Source organism: Pleurodeles waltl, chromosome 5 (genome assembly GCF_031143425.1).
Source record: "Pleurodeles waltl isolate 20211129_DDA chromosome 5, aPleWal1.hap1.20221129, whole genome shotgun sequence".
Classification (NCBI taxonomy): Eukaryota; Metazoa; Chordata; class Amphibia; order Caudata; family Salamandridae; genus Pleurodeles; species Pleurodeles waltl.
In genome coordinates this window covers 1755466867-1755489208 of record NC_090444.1, presented here as the reverse complement: position 1 = coordinate 1755489208, position 22342 = coordinate 1755466867, and the positions used below count along the sequence as shown (strand labels likewise).

General features: G+C 47.1%; 1 protein-coding gene across 1 annotated transcript in view; it reads left to right on the top strand.

The window, feature by feature from the left end:
- Window positions 1-1025: 1025 nt before the first annotated feature.
- Window positions 1026-22342, top strand: part of FDFT1 (farnesyl-diphosphate farnesyltransferase 1) — a 64726-nt gene continuing 43409 nt past the window's right edge. Inside the window, exons 1-2 of the mRNA XM_069236154.1 lie at window positions 1026-1613; window positions 19683-19780. Coding sequence (XP_069092255.1) covers window positions 1395-1613; window positions 19683-19780 — 317 coding nt within the window. The 5' untranslated portion in view covers window positions 1026-1394. The remainder of the gene's footprint in view (window positions 1614-19682; window positions 19781-22342) is intronic.

The window sequence follows — 22342 nt, the reverse complement described above, 5'->3', positions numbered from 1 at the left end:
TCATCTTTGATGATACCAGCCCAAACCAGTACTCCACCTCCACCTTGCTGGCGTCTGAGTCGTACTGGAACTCTCTGCCCTTTACCAATCCAGCCACGGGCCCATCCATCTGGCCCATCAAGACTCACTCTCATTTCATCAGTCCATAAAACCTTAGAAAAATCAGTCTTGAGATATTTCTTGGCCCAGTCTTGACGTTTCAGCTTGTGTGTCTTGTTCAGTGGTGGTCGTCTTTCAGCCTTTCTTACCTTGGCCATGTCTCTGAGTATTACACACCTTGTGCTTTTGGGCACTCCAGTGATGTTGCAGCTCTGAAATATGGCCAAACTGGTGGCAAGTGGCATCGTGGCAGCTGCACGCTTGACTTTTCTCAGTTCATGGGCAGTTATTTTGCGCCTTGGTTTTTCCACACGCTTCTTGCGACCCTGTTGACTATTTTGAATGAAACGCTTGATTGTTCGATGATCACGCTTCAGAAGCTTTGCAATTTTAAGAGTGCTGCATCCCTCTGCAAGATATCTCACTATTTTTGACTTTTCTGAGCCTGTCAAGTCTTTCTTTTGACCCATTTTGCCAAAGGAAAGGAAGTTGCCTAATAATTATGCACACCTGATATAGGGTGTTGATGTCATTAGACCACACTCCTTCTCATTACAGAGATGCACATCACCTAATATGCTTAATTGGTAGTAGGCTTTCGAGCCTATACAGCTTAGAGTAAGACAACATGCATAAAGAGGATGATGTGGTCAAAATACTCATTTGCCTAATAATTCTGCACTCCCTGTAGTTGCTATCATTTTTTTTCGTTTCCCTGATTTTCCTCGATACTTTCCATATGATTGTATTAATTTGGCTCTCCCGTGAGGCTGTCATTGCCAGTTATCCGTGATGGTGGTGGCACAGAGACGCTTGCTGACCGACGCTAGCCAAACGGGGACCGGTGTTTCCAGCAGCAGCTCTCCTCGGTGCGCGATTGCTTCTGTCTGCCCCTGCAGAGGCAGGGCGGAGAAGCCCGTTTCCTTGAGCAGGCTGGGCAACGAAGGAGCCGTCCGAGCTGTCCCTTAGGGCTGAGCTCCGAAGACAGTAGTTGTGCGGCAACCAAATATCACCTGTTCAGCTTCACGGGATCCTTCCCGGGCGCACGAACTGCCGTTTCGCCTGCGTTGTAGTGAATGATAAACCGGATCTTGACGTTAAAAGACCTCCGCATTCGGTTCATTTAACGCCATCCAATCATTCGGTTTAATGAATTTGTCATGACATCGGCCGAGTCCTGCGATTGGTTGGCGGCCTGATCCGAGAGGCGGGTAACCAATAGTTCGTGTCAGCCCACCCTGAGGCCAGGTGCGCCATTGGCTGTCGCCGAGGAACGTTTACGCTGCTTTTTAAAGATGTCGCTCCGGGAGCTGGGTGATGGAGAGGCGTTGGGTCGGGGAGGGGGACATCGCCGAAGCATACGCCGGTCGAGACAGCAGCTACACCGCAGAAAGGGAGGAGTGACAGCTGTCGTAATGGACATCCTAAAGTCGCTGGGGCACCCGGACGAGATCTACAAGTTGCTTAAGTTCAAGATGGGGGGCTGCTCCACTATAATGCCTCGGCTGGACTATGTAAGTACACACATGCGCCTCTGCTCTTGCCCGGCCGTACATCCCTGCGTCTTACACCCTCCTCGCTGAAAGGATGCTTCCTCGACCGCAGGTCACACGTTCCTCAGGGGAAGCCAGATGTTATAGTTTGCAACCTTATGTGCCATGACAGCGGTAAATTAGATGTCCAGTTTGTGGTGCGCTTAAAAGGTCCAACAAGCCATCATGTGCGTGTAGTTCCCAGTCTGTAAGGATGAAAATAAAAATACATTTGCTTGTATTGTACTGTGATGCGAGGTAAAAAAAAACAATATTTGAGTGGTTGTATCTGCGCTGGCGTGCGAAAGATTGAGATCTCTTAAGCCAGTGTCTGTATGGAGATTGTCCGACAGAAATCTTAAGGAATCGTGCTACTCGCTCCCCTTGTAAGTAAAGAGACCCGAGCATTGTTGTCAAATGTCTCTCTGCTGCGTAACACTCTTGAGGCAGGCATTTTCTCCTCTCTGAAACTTCTAGTTAGGTTCTTCGATTATAAACATGGGTTTGCACGTCTCTGAAATCAGAATGGGCTTAAGGAGCACACATAATTTGGGCCCAATGTATGTGTTGTAGTTGCATGATATGAAGATGCTCAGGACACAGGTTGTTTCTACGGCATGTTTACTTCAAGGTTATACGTCAAAGACAGGTTGCGCACTAAATGGGACCAGAAATGTATTTCAGTTTCCAGCCCAATTCTAAGATCAGTGTAACTAGAGGATCGCAAATATTCTGAACCCTCCACAATCCGACATTAACGCTCCAGGCAAGCACCTTTCGAACACCCTGGAACCAAAGGGAAAATAAGATCCCATATACCTCCTTCATTCATAACGCACACTCCAAATCTATGGAACTCATCCAATATAAACTGAGAAACATAGAAAAGGTTCACGAGATCACCTCCCCCCCCCCCTTCAGAAATATGTCAGATCATAACACTTAATCCACGAAACATTATACAGTAACACATTACAGACCTGAAGACCTCCACAAAGGCGTGAACTGATATGTGGCATAAAATACCCCTGCATAATAAATACTCAACACTGCTCTACCCCCTTTTGACCCACTTTGAACAAAACCTGTTGTGAAAACCCAGTACCAACCTTTAGTCGCAGAGCTGTATTCTGGTCCACTATAACTCCACAGAAAGACTACATATTGACTGGCAACACATTTCCAGACAACTGCTCGAGTCCACCTTGACTGGAACATAAACCTTCAAACAATTGCACTGGTCCACAATGATATGCTACTGTTGCCAATACTTGACAAATTAAAATGTTAATAAACAAAAAAAAATGCACTGGACCACTTTGATACATTGGCAGCAACAGTACATGCCCACCTGAACCGACCAGCAAGATCTGAAAGACCCCCCCTCCCTCAGAATCATCAGAAGAGAACCACATTGCCCCACAGCCCTGCTAGTCCTGGTCTACTTTGAGCGACAATCAATTCAAATAGACGTTCTCTCTAACTTTCCTGCACACTTGTATAGTTTCAACCTCACCCACAAGAAACGTTAATCACACTGTCTGTTCGACGGCCAACAAAGAAATGTGTACAGAAAAAAACTTAGCATTTCCAGAGCTCTACTGCATTTGCACATTCCAGATATCATGCAACCAGTGCTTAATTTGATCAAATTTAAAATCCACTGTCCTCCTTCAGGAGGCCACCTCCGCTTATACTGCTCATTGCTACTTTCAGAACTGCCATTTACGGTAACAACACAACTACTAACTAGCACAGTCTTACTAGTGTGACTAATCTGACTATTCTAGGCCCCAAAGCTATAAGAATGGCTTTGGCTGAGTTATCAGTCATTTTAATGTGCACTGAATAAATAAAGAACTTGTTATGCTCGTCTTTAAATAACACAGACTTCACCAGCATGTGGCAGACTGTCATAAGTACTGCTGCCGAGCACCGGAATCCATCGGCTGTTACGAGCACAACACAAAGTACAGGGACATGGATTTGGGGGAAGGAAGGACAACACACAAGGGAGAGAGTAAGAAAACATGCATTCCATTGGAATTCTGAAATTAAAAGAAAAAAGTAGTTTCCTGAATGTAAAGCAGTTTAAGGAAAGATAGAAGACATTCAATCAAACTTATCCAAAAGAAGCTATACTCTAGGTGAGACAAGCTCAGGAATAGGAAGGAAAGCCTTTGAATAAGCAAGTTCATTATATTGACAAAAAGTCAGCCAGTAGTAAGAAATGGTTTGAAACCAAACTCAGTACAAGTATTCATATTTTCCACAGTAAGTCTTCAATAACAGACAGCTAAAAGCGTCTGTAGGCAAGACTTGATGCAACTACAAGCACCACACAGAGTACTCAGAAATCGCTCACAATATCCACATCGTTTTAACGAGGCAGAACACACTTGCAGTTTTTCCATTTTTTTTTTCTAGTTTCAGGCATGTAAAAGAGGGGTGGATTTAAAGGACAGGGTGTGATATGCTAGGAGCTGCAATGCCTGCTCTTTGATTAGTTTTGCCATATGGAGAAGGCTACCTCTATAGGAAATCGCTCAAGTGGCATTTTTTTTGTGAGCTCGTGCACCCACCAGCATTCTGGCTATTTCGCTGTGCGCCATGCCGTACCCAGGATTTCACCAAAGCCCTTACCGGCAGACACGTCAGTAAATAACTGTAACTGATGCAAGATCACCCAAGGCAGCTGCTAGATCAGTCCTCCTGAAAACAGTGAGAAAAGTGATCCACGTTTGCAGATCCTGCTATCAGCCTAACGTGATGATGCTTCTTGCATTAACCTGCTATGAGTCTTATTATCCTTTTCGAAAATGCCTTACCAAGCAGAATATCATGTTTCTTGCAAAGCTGAATTTGCCTAGCAATTCCTTGATCTCTCTTAGCATAACCTTGGTCCTTCCAGCCACATTTTGAACAGTACACTTGCGTTCCTTCAGCTTGTCCTGTGGCAACCTGCACAGAGTATAGTTCAGTCCCTAGGAATGTCTATCTGGTCACTGGACCCACTGTTTTGTATTCTGCCAATGGCACCTCCAGTGTCCATGCCAGCTGCTGAAAGGATCCTGGTAACTCCCTACACTGCCCTGTGCATGCTGCCACAAAAAACAGTCTTCTGGGTAATGTCATTTACCTTCCCCAAGGTGTTGCCTATGCAATTCTTACTCCAAGACAGTGGTGAATGCCACGAAGTATGAGCATGACATGGAGCAAATCATGCATAAGCACATATAGTGTTGACCTACAAGCCGCAAGCCCAAGAGGTGGACGCGATCTAGGTGAAGAGGGAACAGCCAGAACGATGATTAGATGTCTGCTTTAGCTACAGGAGCACCTTTTCCAGCTGTCCATACAAGATCATTTGCCTCACCAAAAGCCACCAACCATTGTTCCCGTTTTATCCAGTCGTTGACGTATCCACCTGAACATGAGATAGATGATGAGTTAGTCTAGACTGAGACAGATCTTTCTTCGTGACTACCCCCAGTGGTGAGACTATAAAGTTGGGAAATGGGGCTTGATTGACTGTGCCTTCGGTCCAGTCCAGTCCAAGTTCTTTGTTCAGTGCATCCCTACCCATTGTTGTATGCTTGGAAACTGATTTCATTTTTTTTTCCCTGTCCCTTCCACTGAAAAAACTCTGGAAGGAATTTGGAACCCACCTTCCTAAATGTGACCTCGTTAGCTGGGCATCCTTATTCTTTGGTACTTATTCAGCAGCATCCAGAGGGGTACTAGCATTATAGGTGATAATGTCAATTGTCTGTCCCTGCCAATCCTTGTTCTGGCCACCTCAACTGCTGCACCTTCACTCCATTCGGGTTTGGGTGCTTCCTTGGTACCCGCTAAGTCTTGGTGAACCCATGTTGTATTATTTCTGTTATTTATTAGTTTATGCTTCAGTCTTGTGATTTAGGAATCACAATTTAAAGTGAATCCAGCACCCCACCCACTCTTGTTCCCTCTATAGTGTACATATTCAGGCCAAAACTGCCAAACGTAGATGGTTAGAGCATGCCAGCCAGTCTTAGGGAGGTAGGAGGTGTGAGCAGGATTCTGTCATCGCCCACATCAAAAGCTGCAGAGAGGTCCAGGAGGGCGAGCCTGGAGAAAATTGCTCATGATGAGCAGAAGGTAGAAATGTTAATACCTGAGTAGGGGCTGTTACAGTGCAATGAAGTTAGAGGTGGAGGAGTTGTGGTGGAATAATTTGTGAAAGAAGAGCTGGACAGGAGGGATTGCCGAACTTGGGCTCTTTGTTGGATGGGTGGGAATTTCTTTTTAGTTTTTTCGGTCGTTACCCTCTGGTCTGCAGCAGCTTTTTGACTGTTTGATGGGAGAGGGTGCTGGTATCGTAAAGCAAGGTGCCGGCTTCATACAGTAAGTTTTATTTTCTCACTTCTTGGCTGTTTAGTACTGCACCACCATTTTGGTAATTAGCGGTATAGTTGTTTAGAACATTTGGCTCCTTCTAGCAACATCTAATTAAGGAGCATGCCAGCACAGACACCTGCCTAAGGCAAGGTCATCCGTGCCCAGACAGCGCCAGGACCAATGGCCGTTTTAGGTCAGATCCCTGCAAGTACTCCTCAGCTGTACTATGGAACTTGGCGTCCCCATCCTCTAATAGGTGTCATCATGTTTTGGACCTCTCAAAGGTGCAGCAAGTACCGGTTGTGTACTGTGACTACTCCAGCTCCGAGCAGGGAGGTAAGTCCCACTCCTCAGCCCCTGTTCTCTACCAAACTTGTTTCACTGAATTGTAGGATTAGCTAAACATAAATCAGAGACAAATGAATTCCTGGTGAACACTCACCGGATGTGTTCTTCTTGACGGAGACCTGGCTGAACGAGAACTCTTCGTCGAATATTCTGGAAGCCGTCCCACAAGGCTTCACCAAAGTGAGACAGGATTGGCACCTGCATAGAGGTTGAGGAATTGCTTTCATCTTTAAACAATCTTTGCAGTGCTCCTTCTCGATGTGTTCTATTGAGGGATTTGAAGCAGCCCTGCTTTTCCTTGCTCTTACAAAAAAGTTTTGTAGGATTCTGCTCTACTGCCTGCCTGGGCCGGTGGCCAGTTCCTACACCTCTTTTTGCAGTTGTTCTGCCCTCTCTTGGTTCTCTGCTGCGCCAGCTTTTTGATTGTAGGTATTTCAATATTCATTTAGATGCTTCAGAGTGCATGATAGCATCATCCTTGCTTTCAGAGCTAAAGGACTTACAGCTCACCCATTCTGTCTCTGCCTCTACTCACAGACTGGGAGCATATTCTAGATCCCATCTTTTCCAACTTGGCTCAGTTAGTGTCCTGCCCTTATATTCCACTTGCCTGGTTAGACCACTTGGCTATCCTGTTCTCGGTTCCTTATTCGAAACCAACTGTGAATCATCCGCTTGCCTAGACAGCGTGAGTGGGTCAAAGTGATCACTTCAGTTTTACTAAAGCATTGAAGGTTAGCCAATCGAGCTTAATCCCCTACTGGAAAATTGGATCTCTGGTGCCCTAGGTCAAATGGCCCCTCTGGCTCATCAGTCTGTGTCAAAGACAGAAACCTTCTCCGGAATGGTTTAATGACGAACTTATAGGGATGAAGAAGAATTGCAAGTGCCTTGAACGCCTTTGGTGTAACGCATATGATCCTGATAGCATAATTAACTATTTGGCTGCGCTCAAACAGTATCACAGGCGCCTCAAGTATGTTCGCTGGGTTACTACAATAATAAACATTTTCTCTGAGCTGAATTCCTCATGAGAAGTGGTTGCTATTGTAACGTTGCTTACCTCTTTGTCTCGAATTTCAGCATCTACCATACCGTCAGAGGAGGGTTTTAATACCCTCACTCAGTTTTTCTCAGAAGGCGGCAAAGATTTATTACTCTTTTCCAGTAGAGTCTAAAGAATTTGCATGCCTGATTACATGATTTGACTCTACTGATGATAGCTCAGGGCTTTTGCATTTCAAACCCATAGAATTTGAGGAGAATTTCAGAAGATGTCTGCTTTGCTTATGTCTGTCAAGTCGGGTTCCCTGTTTGATCCGGTTTTGTCCTCCAACTTAGAACAAGAAGTGGAAGCTCTGTTGCCTCTGATCCATGAGCTACTTAATAATTCCCTGACGGTCGGCTAGGCCCCAAAGAAGTGGAAGCACGCAATGGTAGACCCTGTGCTTAAAAAGCCATTGCTGGATCCTGCTAATCCGGAAATCTACCGACCTGTTTCATTGCTATCACGTTTAACTAAAGTTATTGAAAAGCATGTCAAACGACAGCTTTCTCTGTTCATCAAGGGTAAATCTTTTGTTGCATAGGACAATGTGGGGTTTTGCCTGTCTTATGATACAGAGTTGGCACTGCAGTTAGCCTCAGAATCCATTCGCCGAATATTGGATGCAGGAGACATGACCACTATGTTGATGCTAGATCTCAGTGTGGCGTTCAACACCATATCGCACAACTTGCTCATTGAGTGACTGTAGAGATGTGGTGTCAGTAACCCGGCCTGACGGTGGGTTGCGTCCTGTTTACAGGGACGCACCTTCCAGGTGTGTCAAAAAGCAAACCACTCTAAAGTGTTTAATCTGCAGCAGGGAGCACCTCGGCGCCTCCCCTGAGTCCTGCTGTATTTAATATATACATGCTCCCCCGGCTAAGATGATTGTTGTACCTGAGAATGTCAGAATCTCACATGATGAGACTCCAGTGAGTGCAGAATAGAGCATGCTCGTCTGCTATTAAATCACTCGAAACGTGTCTCCATCAGATCTTTACTGGCTAAGCTACACTGGTTTCATGTAGAGCAGAGGACCTCATTCAAGGCTTTGTGCTACTGTTACAAAGCTTTGACAAACAACGGCCCGTGGTACATTCAGCCTTTCATTTAACTCTATACCCCTTGGATGAATCTCAGATCTTTGGGAGCTAGGAGGGTTTGTATCCCAAAAGATAGTCGAGCGCGCTTTGGTGGTAGCAGTTTTAGCTTTCAAGCTTCTAAGCTCTGTAATTCACTATACTTCTCTGTCTGACCGGCCCCTTCGGAACTGTTTTTTTTAAGGAAAAACATAGATTTTCCTAGTAATTTATGACGGAAAGTCTTAATTTTATTAAAGCGAAAGTAGAAACGAAACGGCTAAGGTCTTTGATGAACGAATCACCGAAAAGTTTACCATCGGCCTGGATGCCGGGATCCAAAGTACCATCGGCCTGGATGCCGGGATCCAAAGTAGCCAAATTAGCCAGCTTAGGGTCCATCCTTAGGAGGAGACCCTTACATCTCTCGTGAATGATTGCCGAATTTGCATTTCCCAAAAGGCAGAAGGCTCTTTGTGTCCAAAGGGACAGATCCGAGGGATCGATTGGAGAATCTTCCAATCTGGCTGATTCGCCTAAGTCAAATATTCTTGCGAGGGGACCAACTACGTCCAGGAGTTTATCCTGGTACGTCGTCCAGGCCTTGTCCACCCCCTTGTGGGGATCCTTTCCGAATTTGGTGAAGAACGTTATGAGTGACTGGTCGATAGCCGGAGTTACTGTTATGTTGGAATCCAACGAAGGTCTAGGACACTCCGATTTTAGTTTCGACCGTGTCTGTTTGTCCAAAGGGAGACGCAAGCAAGAAGATATATATTCGCCCACATGGTCCAAAGGGAGCCACTCGGTGGAGTTAGGATGTTGTATCAGAGACGGATCGAACATGGGGACACCCTCTGAATCAACAACACTGGACGAAGAATCACTGGAAGAAAGTTTAACACGTTTTGGGGGAGGAGAGGATGGGGAAAACGCATCATCAGGATTATCAGATTGTGATAAATTGTCCATGTCCTCATTATCTGTGTCCAATATTTTTGAAATAACAATCTTTTTTGGCGCGGAAATATGCTTCGTTTTTTAATTACATTTTAATTGCGACACCGGTTTTTTAGAGATATTCCCCTCCTTCGTAGGAGGCCTGGGAGGAATCAAGTCCTCAGTCTGATGTGAGGCAAGCTCACTTTCTATTTGTGCGCCTTTGCCGGATTTAGATATAGTTATTTTTAGTTCTGATACAACTACCTGTGGATTCCTCACCTAATGAATACTCCTATGGCGCCAGCATTCGACGGAAATCTTCTTACTAGTCTCTGCACGTCGACGAGGACGTCACTCTAGCCCACGCGACGCCGTCTGACGTCATACAGGCAATAAGAGGTCCTCGACGACGTGCGGACGTCAGTTCCCTTTTTTCCGTGCATTCGAAACGGTTATCTTCGAGGGAGCAACTGTTACTTTTGTGGTTACAGTGTATTTTTGCTGCGTAGTCTTTCGCTGTGGTAATAATGTCGCAGAGAAAGTCTGGATTCAAGCCTTGTCGTGAGTGTGGAGGCAAGATGTCGGTGACAGATCCTCATTCCGATTGCCTTTGGTGTTTGAGCTCCGACCACAACGTCTCGACTTGTGATTCATGCCAGCACATGAATCCAAAGGCCCTCAAGGAACTTGAGGCGAAGCTGTTTATGGCGAAATCGAAGGAGAAGCATCACAAGAAGTCTTCTTCTCCAAGACATCGGCGTCATCGAGACTCCCGGCGCCGTAGAGAATCTCGGCGTCATTCGAAGGAGACTCGTTCCAGGTCTTCGGATCGGCCCTCTCCGGCGTCTCCAACTTCACCTGGACAGGCGTCGGTGATTGAGGTATTGGAGCCTCAGGTGTTTTCTCCGGCGTTGCAGACGTCGAGGCCGGCGTCGGGGTCGCCTCCGAGACAGGCACCCCAGTATCCGGCTTTTCCCACCCCTGGAGCCGATAGTTCCGCATTCTTGAATGCGATGTATGCCATCTTCCAACAGATGGCTCCAGGGGGTGCTCCGGCTGGGCCTTTGGCCTTTTCATTGGGTGATCCTGCGCCTCTTCGGCCGGCACCCTTTATGCCCTTTCTCCCTTTTGGGAACGTGGGCTCGGTGCCAGTGTCGGCGCCGGTGGCCGCTCCGGTGGCTTCAGAGGGATTGGCCCCGGGGATTTCCATCCCGTCGACGTCGGGATTTCGGCCTGTGACTCCGGTGGGTCCATCTGCTTCAACTGCTCTTTCGTCGGCGCCGAAGTTACCTGTGGCGCCGGACGCGGCGTCGGTGGCTTCTGAAGATCGGCGCCGATTTTCGACTTCGGCGGAGGCATTGTCGACTCCGCGTATTGAACAACGGCTTCATTCGAGGAGACGTGCTCTCCGTGTATTAGAGGAGCAGGAGTACCAACGAGCCCTGGAGGAAGGAGAGCTAGAGGACTCGGGTGATGGGCTGCGTGGTCTGAAGTCGGCCAGTGGGCTGGACACTTCCCCTGAGTGGGATCTTTCGTCCACGGGAGAATACACTGAGGAGGCTGCTTCCTTTCATGCAGTGGTACGGAAGGCAGCTAGTTTTTTGGACCTGCCTTTGCCGGTGGTGGAGGCTAAACAAAACCTTCTAACAGAGGTGCTACATCCGGCCTCAGCTGCGGCGGAGCCTCTTTTGCCATTTAATGACGCTCTGCTGGATCCGGTGTTAGAGGTGTGGAAGAGGCCGGCATCTTCCCCAGCAGTTCACAGAGCCGTGGCCAGGAGGTATCGGGCGGCTCCGACTGACCCTGGTTTTCTGTCTAGGCACCCTACGCCGGAGAGCTTGGTGGTGCAGGCCTCCTGTTCATCTAAGTCAGCGCCTGGTTCTTTCCCGACGGTGCCTGGGGACAGAGATTCAAAGAAACTAGAGGCGCAGTCCAAGAAGATTTTTTCGTCCTCCAGTCTGGCGTTGAAGGCCACCAACGCAACCTGTATCCTGGGGAGGTATATTCATGCTCTGATGGATGACATTTCCTCATCATTTACAGAGCTTCCCCAGGGTCTTTTGGATGTTGTTTCAAATGCCCAGGCTGCTGCGACCCAGATTATCCAGACGGGACTGGATACGACCGACTCGGTAGCCAGAGCAATGGGCACAACTGTGGTGGCAAGGAGACAGGCCTGGCTCCGTAACTCGGGCTTTTCTGCGGATGTACAGTCCACATTGTTGGATCTCCCGTTTGATGGGGACAAACTGTTTGGAGCCAAGGCTGATTCGGCCTTGGAACGTTTTAAGGAGAGCAGGGCCACGGCTAAGTCGTTAGGGCTCCAAGCTCCTTCTTCCACGGCCTCTTCCAGATTTTTCAGGAGGTTTCGTGGATTTGGGCGTGGCTCTTCCTCCTCTTCCTTTCGGGGAAGATATCAGCAACCTGCCTCTTCCCATCCCTATAGATCTTTTAGGGGGAGAGGTAGGGTCCGCACCAGAGGAGCCTCTCAGCAGCACTCTGCCTCTTCCTCATCCTCTGGCGGGGTGCAGCAGGGGAAGCAGCCTTAGGCTTCCACCATTTCCCACTCACTCCTCTCCTGTAGGGGGAAGATTACAGCATTTTCTCACCAAATGGAAGACTGTTACAACGGACACTTGGGTTCTCAGTATTGAGGGAAAAGGCTACACCCTTCCCTTTCGGGAGATCCCGCCCCGCCCTTCTTATTGTTCAGAAGAACACCTCCTGTTGCTAGAACAGGAGGTACAAGCCCTCCTTTCAAAGGGTGCGGTGGAGTTGGTCCCAGAGCAGGAAAGGGGTCGAGGATGTTACTCAAGGTATTTCCTGATTCCCAAGAAGGATGGTCGTTTGAGACCAATCCTGGACCTGAGGATCTTGAATTGGTTCCTCAAGCAGGAAAAGTTCAAGATGCTGACCCTAGCACAGGTGCTTTTGGCGTTGAACAAGGAAGACTGGATGGTGTCTGTCGACTTGCAGGATGCTTACTTTCATATCCCGATACTCAAGTCACACAGGAAGTATCTCCGGTTTGTGGTGGGATCGCAGCACTATCAGTTTGCGGTCCTTCCGTTTGGTCTTACTTCAGCACCTCGACTCTTCACGAAGGTGATGTCGGTGGTTGCGGCAGAACTCAGAAGGAAGGGGATAGCAGTATTCCCTTATTTGGACGACTGGTTGATCAAAGCCAAGTCCCCGGAGCTTGTGTCGCATCATCTGCAGTCAACAACCCAGTTGTTGTTCGACCTGGGTTTTTCGGTGAACGAGCCCAAATCTCACCTAGAGCCCTCTCAGCGCCTCCTGTTCATAGGGGCAGTACTGGATACAACATTGGGTCGGGCCTTTCCTCCGCCTCAGCGGATTCAAGATATTCAGGATTTGGTTCCAATGTTTCGAAATGGAGCGGTAGTTCCAGTCCTCAAGGTCCTTCGTCTGCTCGGTCTGTTTGCCTCCTGCATTCTGTTGGTCACGCATGCTCGCTGGCACATGAGGGCTCTTCAGTGGTGCCTCCGAAGGCAGTGGTCTCAACACAAAGGGGATCTAGAGGGTACTGTCAAGATCTCCAGAGATGCTGCTGTGGATTTGAAGTGGTGGATTGCAAGCAACAATCTTTCACAAGGAAAGCCGTTCCAGCAGTCGCCACCAGTGGCCACAGTCATAACGGATGCTTCCACTCTAGGGTGGGGAGCTCATCTGGGGGATCTGGAGATCAAAGGTCTTTGGTCTCCAGAGGAACAGATGTTTCACATCAATCTGTTAGAGTTACGGGCTGTACGTCTGGCTCTCAAGGCCTTCCTCCCTTCCCTTCGTGGTCAGTCGGTACAGGTCCTAACGGACAATACTACCACGATGTGGTACATAAACAAGCAGGGAGGAGTGGGGTCGTACCTTCTCTGCAGAGAAGCTCTTCGACTATGGTCCTGGGCAAAGGACCATCAGATTTGCTTGATAGCAAACCATGTGGCCGGAGTCTTGAACGTGCGTGCGGACAGTCTCAGTCGCCAATTCTCGGCAGACCACGAGTGGCGTCTCCATCCAGATCAAGTCCGTTTAATCTTCCAGAGGTGGGGGTTTCCTCGGGTAGATCTGTTTGCCACTCGAGAGAACGCGCATTGTCCGTTATTCTGCAGCCTCCAGTATCCGATGCAGGGAGCGTTGGGGGACGCGTTTCAAATAACCTGGTGCGGCCAGTTGCTTTACGCGTTTCCTCCCATACCCTTGATTCCTCGAGTATTGAGGAAGATTCGCCAGGACCGGGCTCTAGTCATCCTAATAGCTCCGGATTGGCCAAGGAGGGTATGGTACTCCGACCTTCTCCAACTCTCAATGTGCCCTCCGCTCCGTCTCCCTTTCAGGGCAGACCTCCTCTCGCAGTCGCAGGGGCAGGTTCTACACCCCAACCTCCAGAGTCTGCACCTACATGCCTGGAGATTGAACGGGGCAACCTGAGTTCCTTCTCTCTCCCGCCTGAGGTAGTGGATGTTATATTAGCGGCCAGGCGACACTCCACTAAATCTATCTACGCTAATAGATGGTCTAAATTTGTTGCGTGGTGTGGAGAGAGGCAGATTGATCCTTTGCATGCTCATCTATCGGACGTTTTGTCTTTTGCTCTGTCTCTAGCGCAGAAAGGTTGTGCAGTGGCTACCATTAAGGGTTATTTATCGGCCTTGTCAGCCTTCATATGTCTTCCAGACCAACCATCTTTATTTAAATCCCCTATTGTTATCAGATTCTTGAAAGGTATTCTAAATAAATATCCTCCAAAGCCATTCGTTATGCCGCAATGGGATTTGTCCTTGGTCCTGACTTTCCTTATGGGGTCCCCTTTTGAACCTATGCATTCTTGCCCCTTAAGGTATTTGGTTTTAAAAACAGTCTTCCTGATAGCTATAACATCAGCAAGGAGAGTGAGTGAGTTGCAGGCCTTATCAGTAAAGCCCCCTTATACAACTTTTTATGGGGATAAGGTGGTGCTGAGGACCAAGGCTGCTTTCCTCCCGAAGGTTGTTTCACCTTTCCATTTGGCTCAGGCAATTACTTTGTCCACGTTCTATCCTCCGCCTCATCCTTCCAAAGAGGAAGAAAGACTGCACCGTCTGGACCCAAAGAGGGCGTTGAGCTTCTTTATTGATAGAACAAAGGATTTCAGGCTGGAGGATCAGCTGTTTATTGGATACGTGGGCAAGAGGAGAGGAAAGGTAGTCCACAAGAGAACACTATCCAGGTGGGTTGTTCTTTGCATTAAAATCTGTTACTCTTTGGCAAAGAAGGATCCTCCTGAGGGCATTAGAGCTCATTCCACCAGAGCTAAGTCGGCCACTTCGGCCTTGGCCAGAAGTGTTCCTGTGGTCGACATCTGCAAGGCCGCAACTTGGTCGTCCCTTCACACTTTTGCAAAACATTACTGTTTTGGATTCTGAGGTTAGAAGGGACAGCCATTTTGCACGGTCAGTGCTGCAGGATTTCTTGGTTTGACCATTTAGGCACCCACCGCCGGGCGTGGTACTGCTTTGGGACTCTATTCATTAGGTGAGGAATCCACAGGTAGTTGTATCCATCAGAAGAACGAGTTACTTATCTTCGGTAGCGACTTTTCTGGTGGATACATTAGCTACCTGTGGATTCCTCACGGTCCCACCCGCCTCCCCGTTGCCTTTCTGGTCTTACCAAGTAATCCTTGAGTACGCTCCTCTTGGTCTTTGAGGGTGCAATAGATGTTGTATATATGTATATATCTTTGTGTATATACTTGATGTGTAGATATATATATTTTTAAAAAGAGAGAGTTATATATATATATATAAAAGATTTACAATTATTCATGCAATGTTGTGTATTTTTACAATGTAATGGGATGTTGCCTTGCTCTTTCATTGCATTGCCTGGTTGTTCTCATGCACGTAAAAAATGATTGGTACTGACGTCCGCACGTCGTCGAGGACCTCTTATTGCCTGTATGACGTCAGACGGCGTCGCGTGGGCTAGAGTGACGTCCTCGTCGACGTGCAGAGACTAGTAAGAAGATTTCCGTCGAATGCTGGCGCCATGGGAGTATTCATTAGGTGAGGAATCCACAGGTAGCTAATGTATCCACCAGAAAAGTCGCTACCGAAGGTAAGTAACTCGTTCTTTTCTGCCTTCCCCTGCAGAATGGGCCATAGAATTGGACACCATGGACAGGACACCATGGACATTACAGAATTTTCAATGTTTTTTTACAATTTGTCCATAGATGCTTTTAAAGCATGTTTCACAGTAGCTTGGATAAACATGTTTAAATCCTGTTTAAAGGATTCCTCATCCTCATTGAAATCAGGCATTAAAGGGGAACTATCAAGTTCCATAATAAATACAGTAATAACAATAATAATAATCCCCCAAAAACAAGAAGGAAATTCGAGTGGCGAAAAAATTGCTGGGCAGGCAGGGGTTAATTGAGATCAGCACGCTCTCTGAAACGCAATACAGCTCCTCCCCGAGGGTGGAGACGTAGAGGAAAAAGCCGGGCCGACAAGGCTCGCTCCTCAGCAGCTCGCTTCCGGCAGACGGAAGCGGCGTGGTAAGAGGAACTGAGTCAGAAGGCTCTCTGGCTGGAAGCGGTGTCCCGGTGGGCCACTTCTGACGAGGAAGAACCACGTGAAGTGCAGAAAGGCCAGGGGAGCACTCCCGTTGGTCAGACACGCCAAGGAATGAAGCGCGCTGACAGAACAAAGCGAAGGCCGAGAAATGGAACTTGCGACGGTTAGTGAGCGCGCTGGCCCCCAACGTGGAAATGAAAGTGGGAGGGGGGGCAGCATAAAGAGCACGCAACGCGTCTGGGGAACAGGCTATTAATATAAAGTGTGAAACAAGTAAACACTAATACATAACAGCGCAATAAACACGGAAGAACCAAGAAAGAGTACTTATCTTGACTGCGAGCAGCAAGAAAAGAGGGCTGCTTGCAGTCAAGGGTAGTCTCTATAGGTTAATGGGTCTTGCTGATTGGTTTAGTGTTGGTTTCTGTTTTGCTCCCATTGGCTAGCCTGTTGCTAGTCCTTTTGGGAGCTGTAGTTCTTGACGGCTGCTATTGAAAATAAAGTAAGAAAAGAATGCATAATAGAGCCTCCGGTCTTGACATAAAATTAATAACGTGGCTGTTCAGATAGAGCTGACCTGTTACTTTTTGTGAGTGTGTAGCACATGGGATCTTGGACCGCAGTGGTGGGACAATCATTTCGAAGTAACTATGCACTTTACAAGCTCCATTATTATATGTTTTTATTTAGAGGTTACCTGGTACTGTTTGAAAAATCAAAATCTGCAAGATCACAACAAAGAGTAATGGAAGAGAGGGTTTGGAGTCGAAATTGTGATTCAAATATTTCAGTCTACCAACTTGCTTAGATTTCTAGGTGGTGCAGGTCTGTAGTTGTTGATCTTTAGTTTATTGATGCTGCCTGTGACTCTTGAAGAAGAATGATGGTCTCTTGTTTAGCCTTAGAAATCAACATACCCGTCATAGAGCAAAATACTGCATCCATATAACATCTGGATCCAGTCAAAATGTCATGCCAGCATCCCCATCATGGGAGTAGACAGAAAAGTAAAATACCCCCAGTTTGAATCGTATCCTGAATTGTAGTGAGTGAGGACACTAGGCCAGTTGCATCCAGAAGGGAATTCTGAAAACAGTGTGGCAAAATGGTGCCTTTCGATCCTCACTCAATGGTCATCCATCTGTCCAGCCATCCATCTCTCCACCCTTCTTTCCTTTTGTCCACAATCTATCATCCATCCATTGCTTCGTTCTGTCATGATCCCTTTTTTTCATTTCTTCCTTTCCCCCAGGTCCATCATACCATTCTTTTGGACTGTGCTTCTGTTTGAAGACGAGCTTATCCAATCAAAGTTAAAGGAGGGGCAAACAGCATCTTAAGGATTTTATGATCACCCCGAAGCCATGAAGTACTGACCCCTCAAATCCCTTTTTCCTGCTCTAGCAGCTAAAATGAGGGGTTCACGGTGCCCCTGTTTCAACCCTATCTGATTCTTGTTACAGTCAGGGTCACTGGAATAATGTGATTGTGCGGCTGCAGTGATTTTTGCATATTATAGATTTGCTGCATTTGGCACTTTATCCATCATCTGCTGCATAATATGAAGATTTTACCACCCAAAAAAAAATGTTTCTAGCTCAAACGGTTCAAGTTACTATAAACGCACCAACGTGTGTTGCCGTGCAGTGGAAGGCCCATTGCAAAGCTGGACTGATCAAATTTCTGTTGCTATATTTGGGTGTTAAAATGGGATTACTGAGGTGGAGCCAACTTAAAAAATGACAAAATAGTTAATCAGTACTATTACAAACTGAGCCGCATTGTGCGGCACAATTTGCCTTTTCTTGCCACATAATTTACTCAACCCTGCCTCATAATTGGTCACTTTCCTGCAACATAATTTCAGTGGCCCTGGTTACAATGGGCGAATTTACTTTTTTTGTTTTGCGAGGGACGCAATTCTCCTTAGAAGTGCTGGTCTTATGCATGTTATGCAAGGGAGGTCTGCAGGCTTGTAAATCAGTTCCTTTTTTTAAACAACGTTAGCAAGATTAAATTATTTTGTGTAGGATTTTCTCTCAGCTGTTAGTAAATGCGAGACATTTCTGCTAGAATCAACTCTCCCACGAGATAAAGCTATGTGATTGGCTTTACGTGTAAAGGAAAAGGCAAAGCTACATAACTACAAGTACCCCAGTGATCTGGTTGTATGCAAGGCCTAGTTTTCGGTTTTTTATGTTGCGTGTGCTGGAATAAAGAACTCCATAACAGTGGTCACTCGGTGTTTGTTGTAGAAAACACTGAAAAATAACCATAAGCATTATTGGTTGAGCTGGTGAACTAAACTGCAGTTGGGTAACTTGCGATCGTCTCTGTGCCTTGGGAGGGGCGGGGGGTGATAGTTGGCACAACAGAGGCCATGGCTCTACCGCGTTCCATGGTAAGGTCGTTGGAAACTGACCCCGTAGCTTTCTGAGTGGTTTCAATAAGAGATGTAGTGGTCTTTGTTCTACAGCCTGAAGGAGTATGTACCTACCCACTCCTCCTGCCCCCACCCAGAAAAAAAATCTTCTCAGGAGCTGCTTTACATATAAAGTACCCCCTGCCACGCGTCTTCCACACTCTACGTCCGCCCCTCCTCCGGTGCTCCCACCTCCACCCTCTGTCGTTAGCATCTCAGTAGGCGCGCCGCGTGGGGTGGGCACTGGGGGTTGTGCTTGTGTAGGAAAGGCTTGTCTATTTTTTCCTCAGTTGTATATAGCACGACTCGAACGTATTGGAGCGCTTCACATGAGCACTGGTTGCATTCATTTTTTAGGCACGGTAATATTAAGTGGTTTGCAAGCGTATTGACATTCAAGCCTGTCCCCGGTGCCCGTGTATACCTTCTTCAGTCCTCGAAAAATGCTTTAACATTTCAGCAGAGGGAGGCCGTTTCCATTCCTCTCTCATTTATTCTACAATGATGTCACATTTTAGGCGCCCGGCATGTCCAGAACAAAGTGTATGTAATATGTATTGTGCTATAAGGTTACTCCACATCACCAGGAACCTCCCTTTTCAATCCTGAGCTATTAAAAAATAAATGCGTTCTGAGAGTTGTAGTGGTTTTTCATGCCGCACTGGCCTGCTTCAGCAGATTCGGGTCCCGCTCTGAAGTGTTTTCTTGCCGCCGGCCTTGCTTCGCTCGAGTGTGTGCCGTCACCCTGCGCCAGTACACAGGGGGTTAAGGAGTTTCCCCGGCTGCCTCCGGGCGGCCGTCTGCTGTCAACATTGAGGGGCGGGGAAGGCGCTTGTTCTTCGCTTGCAGGAGGGCGTGCGTCGTGTGTTTGTGTGTGTTTGTGTGTGCATGTGGGTTGTGTGTCTCCTCGCCACCCTGCAGCGTTGCCCCCGGCTGTGTGCGCTCACCCCCAACCCTCGCGAGGCCATGGAGAGCCCCTCACCGGAGGGCCCGTCCCCCTCTCCCTGTGCTTGAGGCCTGAAGAAGGCTGCCATTGTTGGGCCCATGGCCAGCGCCAGCTGTAAGGTGGCAGTGTTGCTCTTCAAGCGCTCCCTCGCCCTGTCCCCGGCCCAGAAGCCCAGCGGCCAGCGCTCCCTTCTGGGCCTGCCCCGGCTGCAGGAGCGTGGCCTGAGGGAGGGCAGGGTCGTGCAGAAATGCGTGCCTCTGCAGGCAGCCGCGGCCTCCCGCATTCACCCTGTGACTTTCCTCTCCCAGGACTCCATGAGCGACAGCCTGAAAGTTTGTTACAAGTACCTGAACGAGACCAGCAGGAGCTTTGCAGCGGTGATCCAGGCGCTAGACGGCGAGCTGCGGTGAGTACCAGTGCCTGCTCTCTGTCCAAGAGTGTCTGTGTGATTTATACGTACCTGTTCGGGTGTGTGGGGTGCAACTCTGGTTTTAACAGTTGCAGCAGTACGTTTTAAGGACTTGTTATTGTTTGGCAGATTGTAACACGCTAAGTAGCAAATTACTCATTTCCAGGTGTGGCCAGAGACAGAAGTTTATATCGATGTAGAAAAGTTGGTTTATTTTGTTGCAATTTTTTTAAATAAGTTGGCCCCTTCGCTGCAACGCTGTTTTTTTGCAATGTGCCTAGCTGTGGAGTTTGGGCCCTAGTTCAGCCGGCACCTAGTTAAACCTAGCAAACCTGTATATTTTTAAAAACTAGACGCCTAGGGAAATTTAGGATGGAGTTACCTGTGTGGCTCTTACCATTTTCATGCCCAGAATCCATTGCAAACCTAAAAAAGTGTCTTTAAAAAAAAAAATGCATTTTCCTAATTTCTGTGATGCAAAGTTCTGCAGTCTGACGAGAGCCACAAATTTTCCTACCATTCGGCGTGCCACTCTGTCTCCCAATAAAAATGATACCTCACTTGTGTGGGTGGGCCAAGTGCCTGTGACAGGGAAGGGACAAAAACATGTAGAGATTGAGGGGCAGCAAAGCGTGTTCGTAAGTGCAGTTTTTTAAAAATACGTTTTTAGGCTGACTGCTTGTATCATTTTTAACATGAGACCAAGGGGTACGCTTGGTGGTAGAAACATTGTGATTTAGTTATGTTTCTGGAAGAATATGGCACAAATACAAGGAGAATGTGCAATTTTAGTCACAATTTGAGATTTGCAGGGCATTGTGGGTAAGAAAACTTGTTGGGCTCCCTGAGAGGCATACCACCCTGTACTCCCCTGGGAAAGAGTTGTTAGAGTTTCCCTACCAAGTCTCTTCTATGATGTCCCAAACACTCAATTACTCACAGCTCATGAGCTGTAAAGCCACGTCAAGGCACCAACCACTTTACAGTCCAATCACCCACCTTTAATACGCAATGTACCCAAGACTATTCATGCCGCCAGCCGTGGGCCCAGCACATTACAATACTCGCATCAACAGACTGTGCCATTCAAGGGCTCATCACCGTCACATGCCCATATGCCTGCCTCAGCAATCACACTGGCTTAGGGAGTGTGTGGACTGGGGTTTGGCTAGCAGTGTGTTTAGGGATGACCAGCATCATGTCACTACTCACAGCGCCAGCCAAGCGCTAATCCAAGTGCTAATCCAAGCACACAGCCAGCCAAGCACCTCTCCAAGCACACCACCCGTCAAGCGCCAGTCCATGCACACAGCCATCACATTTTTTTTTTTAAACAAAAAAGAAAACACAAACTAATTGTAAGTAAACACAAAACTACAAACACAAAGCCTCTAACTAAATACATGATACTAATGCCATCCGTGAAACTGAACAAAAAATATAAAACAGTATAGAATGGGCAGTTCACATTTACACTCACAGTAGCTAATTTTTTTTATTTTGGGTGTGGTAAATTCTGAAACAGGTGGGCACACACAGCACAGGTTCATAAGGACAGTTTGAGCAGTACATACAACTCTTTTGTGCACCCCTTTGTATACAGACTCTACATCTCCTACTGGGAAAGTCTTTTTTTTGGGCATGGTAAGAATGTGATCAGCAAAATGGCGATCTTTCAATCTAGCCACATCCTTTACCACTCCAACTCTAGGAACACTTTCCTGTTCCACTACAACCAGGCTGCTTATCACAGAATGGTCAAACTGAACAAATGTTAACTTTGACTCTGGAGAACAATCTTTGAATACAACAAAAGCATTGAAGGTTGCTAAGTGGAATAAATTGATAGGCAACTTCTTATACCACATGTAAGCATTATGAACCGCAGTGTAAGGTTCCAACCTCTGATGGACTCTGTCAACACCGCTCATGTGCCTATTATAGTCTAAAGTGAACATAGGTTTGCGCACTTCAGCAACCTGACCCCAAACAGTCACAGGTGAAGTACATTCATCATGGATGGGAGTCCGCATGTACACATCTTTCCTGTCTGCAAATTTCACTGCTAGAAGGTCGTCACTACACAGAGCACTGCACTGTCCTCTCAGTTTTTTTTAAATAAACAAGCTCTCTTGGTAACCTTTACAGTTACATTGGATTGTGCCACATGAAACAGTGTCCATGTTGACCAATTCCCTGAACAATTGCACACCATTGTAGAAGTTATCTACATATAAATGGTGACCTTTCTTAAAAAAAAAAAAAAAGTCCTCAACCAAGTTCCCACACAATCTTCTCACTAACTCCAGAACTGGACAGACAACCGGGTGGGTCAGTACTGAAATCCCTACCAGTGTACATCCTGAAATTATAGATATAGCCAGTCCTTCTCTCAGACAGCATATACATCTTAATTTCATAACATGCTCTCTTGCTAGGAACGTACTGCCTAAAAACCAAATGGCCCATGAACGGGACAAAAGACTCATCTACAGCTGTTTCTTTCCCTGAAAACTGATGTACAAAGTGATCAAGGACAGGCCAAATCTTAAAAAGACG